Source organism: Mesoplodon densirostris, chromosome 18 (assembly GCF_025265405.1).
Source record: "Mesoplodon densirostris isolate mMesDen1 chromosome 18, mMesDen1 primary haplotype, whole genome shotgun sequence".
NCBI lineage: Eukaryota > Metazoa > Chordata > Mammalia > Artiodactyla > Ziphiidae > Mesoplodon > Mesoplodon densirostris.
Window position 1 is genome coordinate 41902323 of NC_082678.1, and position 13938 is coordinate 41916260.

At 48.1% G+C, this 13938-nt stretch overlaps 1 protein-coding gene across 3 annotated transcripts in view; it reads left to right on the forward strand.

The window, feature by feature from the left end:
• GAS7 (growth arrest specific 7) overlaps nt 1–13938 on the forward strand; it is a 203568-nt gene that overhangs the window by 94156 nt on the left and 95474 nt on the right. Inside the window, exon 1 of one of the 3 annotated variants that reach the window (XM_060081686.1) lies at nt 13405–13483. The exons of the other annotated variants lie outside the window; for them this stretch is intronic. Coding sequence (XP_059937669.1) covers nt 13466–13483 — 18 coding nt within the window. The 5' untranslated portion in view covers nt 13405–13465. Of the gene's footprint in view, nt 1–13404; nt 13484–13938 lie in introns of those variants that run through there. 3 annotated transcript variants of the gene reach the window in all.

The following is a 13938-nucleotide window of genomic DNA, read 5'->3' on the forward strand; positions in this document are numbered from 1 at the left end:
AAAACGGATTCATGTGGATTCAGCCGCTTCCCGTGTGACAACGGTGTCCACTTCACTGAGGCTCAGTTTCCCCACTAAGTCCTGGAATCTCTTCCCCAGCACTGTGGTGGAGGGTCAGTGTCACAGCCAGTGTGAAACTGTCAGCAGCAGCATTTGGGTCCTGATGGGAGTGTGATGCACCTCAGGGCTTCTCTGGAGATTGGGTTTTGGGTGTGCCTTGAAATGCTACAGTTTTATCATCATTTAGAAAAGTCTCAACCGGCCTCCCTCTTCTATAATATCAAACATTCGACAGATATTTTAAGTGCACTGGCTCCAAAGACTTGGACCCAGTTTTGTTTTGTTTTTTCTTCTTTGACGTGCCACGTGACTTGCGGGATATTAGTTCCCCAACCGGGGATCAGACTCGGGCTCATAGCAGTGAAAGCGCGGAGTCCTAACCACTGGATGGCTGGGGAATTCCTGACCCTGTCTTTTTTTTTTTTTTTAATTTTTATTGGAGTATAGTTGCTTTACAATGCCGTATTAGTTTCTGCTGTACAGCAAAGTGCCGACCCTGTTCTTGAAAAGAGAAAATTTGTACCGTTGGAATCTAGGGCCTGTGAGTGGTGTACAGTCTGTGGGGCTGGAAGATTGGGAGCACTCACCCCTGCCTGGGCGGGCCAAGGAAAGTGCAAAGCGAAGGAATCTCTCGCAGGAATTTATGACGGAGAATGGGGGGAGGGGTATAAAGGGGGGCGTTTTAAAAACGGAGATCTCGGGACCAGATAAAGTGGTGTTTCTTAAAGCAGGAGTCACCAGCCACAACGTGTCTATAATCCGTATTAAGCGGCATGGAAAATAGAGTGGGAAAACAGCAGAGTGCATTGCACGTGGTAAAGCATGTATTGCCGCGTGAAACTTTTGCTTTGCATGTATATTGGGTTGTGAAGTAAAATGTGCTTTTTACCGTGGGTCAGACTTTGGGAACCAAAAAATGACACCTTCTGGCCTAGAGTGGTGACCCAGTGAGCCTGAAATCTCCTGTGGATGGCTGGGGATTTCCTTTCCAAGAAAAAAGCTGGAAGGAGAAAGGAAGGGTTCTCAGTGCGGGGAGAGCCTCACGCAAGCATCGTTGTTGAGAAGCTGGTGTGATGCAGCGTGCAGCTCAGACAGGGACAAGCAGGCTGGCTGGGAAGCATGGGGTCTGGGGACCAGGGGGGCCTCCCCTTCTCCCAGGGCCTGTGATTCTTCCAGCGACTGCCTGCTCCCCCTGCACCCTCCCCAGCGGTCCCCAAACACACATTCCCCTGCCCTGGAGCCCTGCACTGCTCCGATGAGGGATGGACCCAGCCATCCTCCCCCGCAGGCACTGTGCTCCGAGGGTGCTGGCTTCCAGCTGCTCAGCACCGGCGATCCCATGGGGATCCCTCTGCCCACTGCAGCAGCTGTGTCATCTTACCTTTACACCCCATGGATGCGCGTCTGTCCTCCGAGGCTGCTGTGCCCGATCCTCTTTCTCCTTGGTTCCCGCTCTGTGCACGGCTTTGCCTCTGACCACCTTCTCTGCCTCCCTGCCCAGCCGGTGGTGCATGCCTCACTCCTTAAGCTATATCAGCTTCCTCACGACCGCCCCCCCCCCTTCCAAAGCTTCTCATCAGCTGTTGAGGCACCACTCTTCCATAGACAGAGTAGGACAGACTCTCCAGGGTCCCTTCTGGCCCCCAAACCTTGTCCTATGCTTCCCTTCCAAGGAAGGTGGGACCCAGGCTGGGGCGCTCAGCTCCGGGGTGAGATGGAGTTGGCCACACATTTGCAGCCCTTGGAAGGTGTGTACTGATACCCGGAAGCTGGTATTCAGCTCACCCACCAGGAGATGTTGGTAGTAAGAGGTCTTAGCAAGAGGATGGTTGATAGAGGGTAAAAGTACTGATTGTACTTTCGGTCTAGGACGGTGGTATTCAGTTCTTTAACACGAGGGCGCCCTCTCTTCAAGTGACTGCTTATGCAGATCCCCAGCAATGAACACCAGGAGCTGTACACTGGTGGCCACTGGGAAAAATAAAGTGCAAAGCTGCAGGGGGGGTTTGGTGGTGGTTTTGTTTTCGTTTTTGCCCATAGTTTCATTTTAAATTTTTTGAGTTGGTTGCCAACCTCTAAAAATGAGCAGATGTCACATTAAAAATTCAGATTTCCAGCTTCTCTTGCAAAAATGAGTAGCTTTGGTGACACTGAGCCCACTGTCCTGCCCGGCAGCAGTATGCTGCTGCTGATGCATGGCGGGGTTTCCGTTTGCTACAGTCCCTACCCATCACCAGCGTGGAGAGCAAGGATGGAACAGTTGCCAATACTCGCATGATTTGTGATGTTTTTCTTACGGTTAGGAAATATGAAATAGACCCGGTGCCCATGTCTGTGAAAAGAGGGAAAGTGAGAGGGCTGCAGTTTTCAAGAAGATGTTAAAGAATCTCTTTCTGCAAGTGAATTTGTTGGTCTCCTAAAAATTAATTTTTAAGGAATAGTGGTAGATTTAGAACATGTGCTGTGTTTTTTTGTTTGTTTTTGCCTTGAAATCAGTGGTTCTCAAAATGTCATGCCTGAACCAGCAGCAGCATCACTTGGGATCTTGTTAGAAATGCAGACTGTTGGGTGCTACCCAGACCCGCTGATTCAGAAATGTGGAAGGTGGGGTCTGGCAGTCTGTGTCCTGACGGCCCTTCTGATGCAGCTGAAGGAGCAAAGGCTGAGAACCACTGCTCTGAGGCTCAGAGCACAGACAGGATGCCAGCACCCTCTGTTGTCCCTTTCCATCCTTTTAAGACCCAGAGGGGAGGAAAGGCCGGGATCCCTAGCCGAAGAGACGTTGAAGTTCTCACCCGACACCACTCCAGGCAGACTTCTGTTCATGTCTGAGGGCTGGCTACGGGAGCTTAGCAAATTCCAGTTCGCTTTAGTCCATTGCTTCCATCCGTGGGTCCTGATGGTGCAACAGGGGTGGAAGAGCCCTGGTGCCTCTGACAGTCCTGGGGAGATAGATGGTCACCAGGCTCTCTTCCCAGGGGAGCAGCAGTGTGTGACCCTAGCAAACAAGGCCGGGGAATGCATCACATGGAGAGGGACCAGGTTGGCTGCTCAAGCTTATCAAAGATGACTAGGCATTCATGGGCTAGGAGTTCTTGGGTGAAAATAATTCAAACCGGTTCTGTCTTGTTGGTGGTAAGACCTTGGTTTATTCGATTATAAAATAAAAATGATTTGATTATAAAATGAATACTTCTCTCCCAGGATTCTTGTAAATGTCAAATAAGCTACAACAGATAAAAGTTACTGGCCCACAACAGACAGCACTTCAGCAAGGAAGAACCACGGAGAAGATTAGGACTGATATCAGGTGAAGCACAGACAGTGGGAATCGACTTTGGTGGGAAAAAGAAATCTTGTCCTTTGTCCTCCTGATTATCCAACCTGTCTCATTTTTAGGAGCTTGAAGTCGGGGTTGGGAGTGTTCTGTTGGGGTGTCCTTGCTGGTGTCAACAATTCAAATGAAGTCATGGGCTTCCCTGGTGGCGCAGTGGTTGAGAGTCCACCTGCCGATGCAGGGGACACGGGTTCATGCCCTGGTCCGGGAAGATCCCACATGCCGCAGAGCGGCTGGGCCCGTGAGCCATGGCCGCTGGGCCTGCGCGTCCGGAGCCTGTGCTCCGCAACGGGAGAGGCCACAACAGTGAGAGGCCCGCGTACCGCAAAACAAACAAACAAAAAAACAAATGAAGTCACACGCGGGCTGCTTTAGGAAGGTTGCCAGGCTTTGCATTGGTTGGTTCACGGCTGTTGTGCACGGCTGTGTCTGTTTCTCAGTCTGGTTTTCAGGGGGTCACCAGCTTCCCAGCAGCCCCGGTGGATGTGGATGTTCTCTGGCCCCTTCTGCTGGTCCCCGAAACCCCAGTCTTGCCCACAGAGTGGCCTGATTCCAAGTCACATGCTGTTCCTCTTTCTCCGGTCTGTGTCAGGAAGGTCAGAAGGTGTCACTCTGAGAGGTTAGCCCACAGGCCGTGCAGCACAAGTGACTCAGCACTGGGGACCTCAGCTAATGAGTTTCCTAGAGGCTGCTCAGTGATTTAACGGAGACGGGACGGTATGGAGCACAGCTAATATTTACGGAGTTTCTTCCATCATTTCGGCCCTCGTATTTAGTCTTTGCAAGAATTTTGTGCAGTGGGTGGTGGTATTTGCATTTTTACATGTGGAAAAGAAAAAGAGGTTCAAAGCAGTGAAGTGACTTGCCTGAGATTATGTGGCTGGTAAGAGGTAGAACCTATACCTGAACTTCCTCTGCCCTGGCTGAAGGTTAGAAGCTGGGTTTGGAGACAAGCAAAGGGATGTCTGTGGGCATTCGAGTGGCTAGTGGGGCTTGCGTCTTCTGTTTCTAATCCCCGCCCACATCCCTTACGCATCGTGCATACCTTATTTTGGGAGCCCCTGCTGCAGAGCAGAGGCTGTGGTTCCTCGAAGCCTCTGGAATCTTCCAGGCCCCCTTGTTGGAATGGAGCTTTGCATTTCAATGAGTGGAAAAAAAATAAGCAGAAGAGGATTTGCCAAAAGAGAAAATCAAGTGCGTTTATGACTCCTCTTTGTGTGCACAGATGTTTCCTCCCTGGGTCACCCCCGCCCCCCTTCGCGGGGGCTCACTGGCCACAAACAGATGGGAAGTGGCTCATGGTTGAGCTGAGAGCCAGACTTACTGGCAAAGGTCGCCTTGCACTGAGGCTTGTGGGGGTCAGCCTGGGGAGGGGTCCTAAGTGGGGCTTGGTTTCTGCCATGCCATCTGGCCAGAGCTACTCCTCCAGCCATGATGGCAGCATCAGCACCAAGGTTGAGGGCCAAAGAGCGAGGAGAAGAAGACTCTGCATTAGGACTGGGAGACTTGGTGTCCAACCAACCCCCGTCTGTCTCTGAGCCTCGGTTTCCCCATCTGTAAAATGGCAACATGGGATCAAGTGATCTCTGCGGTCCCTTCCATCCCTAATTTTTGTGTCAGCGCTGCATTGGTTAAGTTCTTTACTGTTGATCATTTTGTCTTAATTCAATTTGTTTTCCTAAAAATAAAGCCCCCCCCCAGTCTCTGTGCCGTTTGAAAGATAATACAATGAACCTTAATCTGATAAACAGTGTTCATTTTAGGGGATGGCAAGTGAAATGGGATATGTCAAGGGGGATTTTATTAGCAAATATTATCTAAATATTTTACATAAGGCTATATGCATGTATTAGCTCATAATGGAATCCAAGTTAAAGATTTTTTTAAAAGAATGCACTAAAATGAATAAATGAATATGCTCATTATAGAAAACTTGGAAAATACAGAAAAGCAGAAATAAGAAGAAATATTTAGCATGCTTGTCTTTTTTTTTTTTTTTCGGGTCATATTTGTCTACATAATTGGGATCATATGGTATATTTAGAATTGTACATGCGGATTCAGGGGAAGGGCAGTATATACGAATACATTTTTAAAATAAAGAAAAATTAAAAATTTCATTTTTAAAATTAAAAAAGAACTCAAAAATTTAAACGTGATAAAAGAAATACAATTACAACAGCCAGAGGAATCCCACAGTACAAAGATAACTTTTGTTAACATTTTCGCGTGTTTCCTTCGTGCTTGGCTTGGGGCGGGGAGAGCATTATTTTCCATAGTTGAGATCATGCTGCGTACACTCGTTTCTAAAACAGGAACCACTCTTAGAAGATGATGTACAAGAGGGTTTAGAAGATGATATAAAAGAGGGTTTTGATGGCAGAAAGCATTGGCTACTGGGTGGTTGATTAGTCTTTCCTGTTTTGAGGGGGTGGGGGAAGACTTGGTTCATTCAGTATGAGTTTTAAATACACAGAAAATCATCACTCAAGTTCTTTGGCAGAGAAAGTGGCCGCTGTGATGTTCTGCATAGTGCAGCATTGCTCTGGTGGACAAAGGAAACAAAGACTTTTTGTTCGGTGACTCTCCCAGCACAGAATCCACAAAGCTTGAACAGTCCCTCCACGGTCGGCATGTTCTTGGACAGAAAAGGAAGCAGCAGTTACAAGTGCGCCCCACACATGGCTGGAGGCTTCGTCTGTACTGGCCTTGGATGTTGCAGGAGAAACATGTATCCTGGTTCCAGGATGGGAGGGGAGCAGCAGCGGAGGACCAAGGGAAACACTAGGCACCAAACCTCAACCCTAACCCTAACCCTAACCCTAACCCCAGGCAATACAGTTTGCTGGATTTCTGAGTTGGGGGAGTGCACTAAGCAATGCATTTATATGGTTACTTCCCCAGCATCATCTTCCTAATTTTGGTTTCTCTCAGTGTCTGAACAGTAAGTGTGTGGTCTCTTCACTTGCATGCCTACAAGAACCTTCCTGTTTCTTTCATGTCAAATAGTAATATGACTTGGCTGGATATGTATGTCTTGGATGTCAACCTTTTTGGACAGAAACTCACGTTTGCAGCTCAGCCCGTTCCACTGTTCAACAAACGTTTATAGACACCCACAGGGATGAACAAGATGATGGCCATGCCCCTGAAGCTTTGACGTCAGTGGCATTTGTCTTCTGGCACTTTCAGATGGGCGATGCCCAGTCCTTATGAGCTGTGAGCAAAACAAAGTCCCCGCCTCACAGAGCTTTTATTCTAGTGGGAAGTGTTCTCTAGCTGTTAGTAGGAGTAGAGGAAAAGTCTGAGGAAGGAGTGATTTCCTAGATAACTTTTCTCTTTGCCTGTTGGTGTGCATGATTTTTTATTATGTTTTACTATTTTTGTCATTAATTGTTGATTTTAGTGTATTTGATCTGGTCTTTTCTAATGGAATACTACTTAAACCTACATTGATTCATTATTTCCTTGCTTTTTTTAGTTTGCAATTTGGGGAGATACTTTTAAGTTTACTCTGTACTTTACTGATTTAACTTTTAGTATTTTTATTTATCCACAACTGTTAATGTGGCTTTAAATGAGCAATTTTCATATAATACTGACCTTATCTATTTTCTTCTTTATATCAACCTTTCTCTTTTGCCTGGTTTTTTCCATTACGAATTTTCTGTTCCTCTCTCTAAGAGGTCACAACTTCTTACATTCTAGCAGTTTCCTGACATTTTAAATTATATTCTGAATTACTTTCTGAGATGTGCTCTTCCTTTGAGCATTTAGGATGGTGTTTCCTCACTCATTTCCCATGTGTTCCGCCCCCCCCCCCCACTGGCTTTTCAAACTCATTCTTAACAAGGCAGGATCTATGTAGACACTGCATTACACAAGAAGAGTATAGGTCATCTGTCACTGGCTTTGGCACTCTGTGCACTTGAGGGAAGGTGGGTCCTTTTCACATTTGCTCACCTGTAGGTTCAATGGTACATACATCTCCCAGTCCTGTTCTTGTTTTCAAATTGACTGTCACCTGGTGCATCGTTCTTTTACTGCCTGGCTTGCTGATATTCCGAATGGGTGAAGTGCATGAGAAATCACAGTTCTCCTGGCCCCATCCCCACTCACTGCTGCCAGGACATTCTCCAGACTTGACCTGTGGGATCCGTACCTCTCTGAATGACTAACACCCCTCCCCAGGCCCTGCACCCACCTTCACTGCCCGCTGGCTTGTTTTCCAGGAATCCCTGTGCAGAAATGGGTGGTAGGGAGGGAGGGGCAGATCTCAGGCTGCTTCTGAGCCACAGGGGCTGGCTGTTTAGTGCTCGGGTGGTTGCAGATCCTGTATCTCACATCGGGGTCTGAGAAGGGCGAAGGTGCCAAGTGCATCTCAAATTAGACACAGAGAGCAGTGAAGGTGTGAAGTGCTGTTTCCCCTTTCACAATTAGTCTCCGTTTTGTAAAATTTTCTCCGTTTACTCCACTGGCCTTAAAGGTTCTGGAGGGTTGTTCACTCAGATTCTGATTGTCCACTATTTTTGCTTTTTTTTGTAGCGTGGTAAGTGTTATCTTTTCCTCTTACTGCCACTTTAACCAGGATTTGACAGAGGTGTCCACAGGCCTACCGCCCGGAGCCCCTTTCCACAGGAAGTCCCTCTGCACCCCTTTAACTGTCCTCTTGGTCCTCCCCGTGGTGATTCAGGCCCACACTGGGGACCTCATTCCTGCAGTTGTGGGTATGTGGTCAGTCACAAATTCAAGTTTGGTTTTCTGGGATTGAAAAAAGAACCTCGTAAACCATTGCCTGGATGCTGCGTGATAGTTTTACACATAGCCTGAGACTGTTGTTTCTCCAAGTGGGCTGAGTTTACAACTGAGGATATGTGAGATGATCTTAGATCACGTGGAGATAACAGTTTTTAAGTTCCATTTATTTTCGTGTGTAATAGAAAAAAAAAACCCAACCCAATCAAATCCATGGTTTCATAGATATTACTGCTTAGGGCCAGGCTTAATTCAAGTTCCATGTAAGTCAGTTAAAAAACAAGTAAATCATAGTGTAGCTGATGCATGACAGTGGGAAAGTTCTGAGAGCAGAACATGAGTGACTGAGGTCTGGGAGACGCTGAGGAGGGGATCCCATAGGTCTGGAATGGGGCCTGTAAGGAGGTTTTGAAACCAGGTGCCATTTCTGATATGTCCACTTGATCTTGGGACTCTTTTATGATGGGGACACGTAGAAACCTTATGAGGGGCCTTGGACCCCACCACGCTGAGTGCAAGAAACTGGCTGCCAGTCACTCCCAGGGGCCATCGCTTAGCTTGGTGGGCCAGATCCAGCCACTACCTATATACAGCCCCGTCCCTTAGTTTCTTTCTTTTTTTTTTTTTTTTGCGGTACGCAGACCTCTCACTGTTGTGGCCTCTCCCACTGCGGAGCACAGGCTCCGGACGCGCAGGCTCAGCGGCCATGGCTCACGGGCCCAGCCGCATGTGGGATCCTCCCGGACCAGGGCACGAACCCGTGTCCCCTGCATTGGCAGGCAGACTCTCAACCACTGCGCCACCAGGGAAACCCCCGTCCCTTTCTTGCTTTCTTCTGAATGGGCATCTCTCTGAATGTCTTCCCTTGCTGCCCTGTGCCTCTTCACACTCCCCAGCCCCTTGTGTGCCTGGGTTCAGATTTCCACACCCACCTCACTTCCATATTCCTTTCTGAGATTAGCGGAGGAAACCTCCTCTCTATAGTCAGTAAGCATTTTCTTCATTATCTCGTGTGGACACTAACTATGTATTTCGTCTTAAGATCCCATCCTCGTTTGCTTCCTGTGACTGATTCTCAGAACCCACATCTGTTCATTCCCCATCACATAGTCCCTGAGTATGAAGTACTGGACTGGTTTGGAGGGGAAACAGATTAAGACCTGGTTTGGGGGGTTCGGTTTTTTTTTTTTTTTTTGCCTTTAAGAGTACTGAGAGGGGCCCAGGAGGTGCTGCCTGCATGAATGGAGGGCCTAGGGGTGGGATGGATTCATTCTCCTGCTACTTGAATGCACTCACCCCCTCCATAGGTTCCACTGTGCATCCTTTCTGCATGAACTCAGCATTGACCTCTAGGATTTCACCACCATCTCCGTGCAGATGCTCCAGCTCCATGTGTCGAGGGCCAGACTCACCCCAGCTGCCCAGTGATCACTTTGAACTTGGATATGCAGGCAACAAACTCCACCACGTCCCCGCAAATGGCTCCCACCATAGCTGGATCGCTGGGCAACTGGTTCTAGCTTCTCTTGTTCCCTTTGGCGTTGACTTTTACTTTCTCCCATTCCCCCTGCGTCTCATCAGTCGCCAAGGCTTATTCTGCTTCTTACTTAGTGTCCTCCTGCTCTGGTCAAGCCCTTTCTTTTCATCCCTGCTGTCGGGCCAATTCTGTATCTTCTGAGGAACTGCCCCTGCCTGTCCCAACTGAAAAGGCTCTGCCCTCCTCAGGACTCTGAAAGCTCTTATTGTCTACTACTTATCAGTCAGCATTCCTTGCAGACTCCTCTGTATGGTTATCCCTCTTTTTTTTTTTTTTTTTAACACTTGTGTTTGTGCCTTGTCTTCCAAATTTTAGAAGTGAAGTCATATATATAAGACTTGCCAATATCTTCCACAGCATTCAGGAAAGCGGTCGTTAGTAACTTGATTCGTTATGAACTTGATTAGTTATTAGTTGCTGATTGATTGTGTAGCCAGGGGGCTGCGTATCAGGGGGTGGGGCTGTCTTTGAGACCCTGTACCCTGGAGACTGCACAGGCTGGTGAACAATTTTTCCCTTCACTCCTCTGAAGCATTTAGAAGAAGTGAGTCATCGCCATCCAGATGTTCTTTCTTAATTATCATTATAAGACAACACAATTTGTCCAACGGAGGAGGATGAGGTCCCACAGCAAACGTGGCCTATTTTTGGTTGACAGTTTTCAACTCAACTGAAACAAAGAATAATCAATCACAGGAGGGTTGGTTGCATCTGACTCCATTCAACTCGGGAAAAGGAAGCTTAGTGGAAATGATTGCCAGTCTTTTTTGCTTTTGGATCATGGGTTTCCTGATGTCTTTTGTTTGTCCATGTGGCCCCATAGTTAGAAACATACCTGTTTTCAGAGACAAAAAAGGAGGTGAACAATTTGTGCTTTTCCCCAGCCAACTGTAATGATAGAGGACTATCAGTAAAGCAGAACAGAAGTGACTTCTGGATTAGAACACTAGGATAACCCCAAACAGTAGACCCACTGGAATGTATATGCGGGTCTTAACACACCCAAAAATGTTAACTGGGTGAATCCTATAGAATAAAACCTCTGCAGTACTGGTTTGTTTTGCTTTAGTTCAGGTCAGCGCAGATCAGCCTCCTGGATTGTAATGGCCCAGAAAGGCCCCTTGCCATTGGCTGGAGGCCTTACAGAGAACCACCATGATGGTGATTTCTGTGTTGCCTACCACAGGGCATTATTGTCTATGATTTTATCTACTCGTCTGTGTGCTGCAGGGTCAGAGTGGTGTCAAGGCTGAACGGCCTGAAAACCGTCCCCTCTTTGCTATTATTAAAAACAAGAAGGCATGGGCTGTGAAAGCTTCCATCGCCATTTTAATTCCACAAAACCAGAGGGCCTGAAGATGAGGGTCTTGGCTGTCTAGATGCACATGAAGTTTTGTTCTCATCTTCTCCTGGGTGGGAGCCCATTTCCAGGAGCAGAGAAGGACCTTGCTGTGTATTCCAGGGCATGGCTGGTCCCACAGTTCAGGGTGTGAGCTTGCATCTGGCATCCCTTCCCACACCAGGGAGAAGATAACCCAGCAGCCACTGGAGGACTCTCACCTCTGGATACGTACGGTGCTCACTTCTTCTCTTAGTGGCTGGTTTGGGACCATTTTACAACTGTAGATTTAAGCGTATGTATAGATCTGTGTATAGACTACATTTTTTTTAATCCATTCATCCATCTCTGGACACCTGGGTTGTTTCCACCTTTTGGTTATTGTGAATGATGCTGCTATGAACAGGAGGGTACAGATATCTGTTTGAGTCCTTGCTTTTGATTTTCTTGGGTATATAGCCAGAAGTGGAATTGCTGGATCATATGCTAATTCTATGTTTAATTTTTGGAGGAATTGCCTTACTGTTTTTCACAGCATCTGCACCACCTTACTTTCCCATCAGCAGCGCAGAAGGGCTCCAGTTTTTCCACATCCTCATCAATATCTGTTCTTTTCTGTTTTTTTTTTTATAGTAACCATCCTAATAGGTGTGAGGTATTATCTCATTGTGGTTTGACTTTGCATTTCCCTAATGACTAGTGACACGTGACATCTTTTCACGTGCTTATTGGCCATTTGTAAATCTTCTTTGGAGAAATGTCCTTTGCACATTTTAAAATTGGGTTGTTTGTTTTTGTTGTTGAGTCTAAACTTTTTTGAGTCCAGGGAAACTGCAGCACCTACTCTTTCAGCCCCTGCAGGTAGTGACAGCAGCAACAGTCATAACTCACGTCACCCTCGCACTATACTAAGTGTTTACATGGATTACTTTTTTCCCCTTTAATCCTTACAACAATCTTTTGGGAAAGATCATCTCCATTTTACACTTGAAGAAACTGAAGCTTAGAGGCCTTGCCCTACGTATCACAGTGGTGAACCAGCAAAGCCCTGACCCTGATCTGACTCTGTCCCTGAATGACAGTACTGATGGCCTGGCCCCCACCCAAGGAGCTGGCATTGAAACCTTCCTAAGCAGACACTTCATCCATGCGTTTGAGAGAAGTGGTAGTTTATAGGAAACCACGCAGTCCTCAGGACCTCTGTTCCTCCAGGACACCGTATTTACTTCGATGTAAAGAATCAGTTCCTAGGGGCTTCCCTGGTGGTGCAGTGGTTGAGAGTCCGCCTGCCGATGCAGGGGACACGGGTTCGTTCCCCGGTCCGGGAAGATCCCACATGCCGCGGAGCGGCTGGGCCCGTGAGCCATGGCATCCCAAAGGTTTGCATCTGAAAGCAAACCCAGAAATGCAGGGCACTTCAAGTGCTAAACCTTCAGCTGCTCCGAAAAGCTTTCTAAGCGGCGGGATAGGATATATTCACCGAGGAGCCAAGTACTTGCTGAAACTCATTTCCTTGGTGGAGGCAGTATTGCTCTCAGGGTCCAGTCCTTTCTTCCCGTGAACCTAACAGCTTTGTGATTCCCCAGCCTGTTTTCACCTGAAATGCGCGGCATTGCCTCCCCTTTTCCTGCTGTCTGTCCAGGTTTGGAGGTGACAGGGGCTGAGTGAGGCAGGGGACCCTCATGTTGCCCTTTTGGGAGCGGCAGCTTTCCAGCCCTGGACAAGTCCAGCACAGTGGTTCTTTGGGGGAGAATTCTCCATCCTTTTTATGTTGGTTTTTATCTGGCCTTGGGTTCGCACAGCTGGGGCCAGAGCCGGGGCCAGAGCTGTGACTTTGGGATGGGAAAATGTTGGCGGAACATTCCCCAGCAGGGCTTGGGCAGGCCCAGGGAGTCCAGCCTAAACTACAGTGGACAAAGGAGCTCTTGTCCACAGGCCCGGGGGTGGAAGGCATCTGGTCAGTGACACAGGCTTGGCCATTGTATGTCGTGACCTCAGCCAACTTTTTTTAGCTGAGGAAGGAGAAAAAGAGAGCGTGCAATAAAGAAAAAAGAAAGAGAAAGAAAGGAAGAGAGAGAGAGAGAAAGGAAAGACGAAAGAAAGAGTGAAAGAGAGAGAGAGAAAGAAAGAAAGAAAGGAAGCCCCCAGATCCTTTGTATCTGGAAAGTCCAGAAGGCATCGTTGATTTCCCCACAGGAGCTGGAGCAGATTTGGAAGGAACTGTGCAATGTAGTGGGTTCTTTGTGAAAGAACAGCGATGAGAAAAGCCACAGAAACATCCTCCGGGGTGCCCAGAGCCCTGACCCTGGGGTAGCTGTTCGCCTGGGCCTCATTTCCCGCAGAGGGGCCTGTGGAGAGGAAGCTGGCAGGGGCCTGGCCAGCAGCCCGGGCACTGCAGACAGGACCCACGACTCTGAGTTAGCGGCCCCCAAAGAAGATGAGCCCTCCTCCAATGGTAAGAATCGTTCTGCTTACCTGCCAGCGTGTGTGCAGCTTGCCTTTCTCCGCATGCTCCTAAGATGGCTTTGGCATTTTAAAGAGGCACTTCTGAGAACCCTCTGAGATACGGGCTCCCAACTGCTGAGCTTACAAAGTCTGGTGTGTTGGGGGCACCTTTCCCGGGCCCGAGGCAAGAGGAGGGGAGAAGATGTGGCCTGATGTTGGAGAAACCAGGAAGGGAGGGGGCAAAAGACTGAAAATGTTTGTGGAGGGAAAGGGTCTTGGGTCCCCCTCGGTTACCTGGGGAAGCAGTTAAGTTCAGTGTGACGGAGAAGCAGAGTGGTGACATGTGGATTTTTCTGTGGTGGGGATTGGAGTCCAGATCTGCCTCTCCCAGTAACTTGTCCCACATCCAAAGCTTGGCTTCTTCCCACCCACCTACCTTCTACTCCACGGCCCAGTTCCAGATGG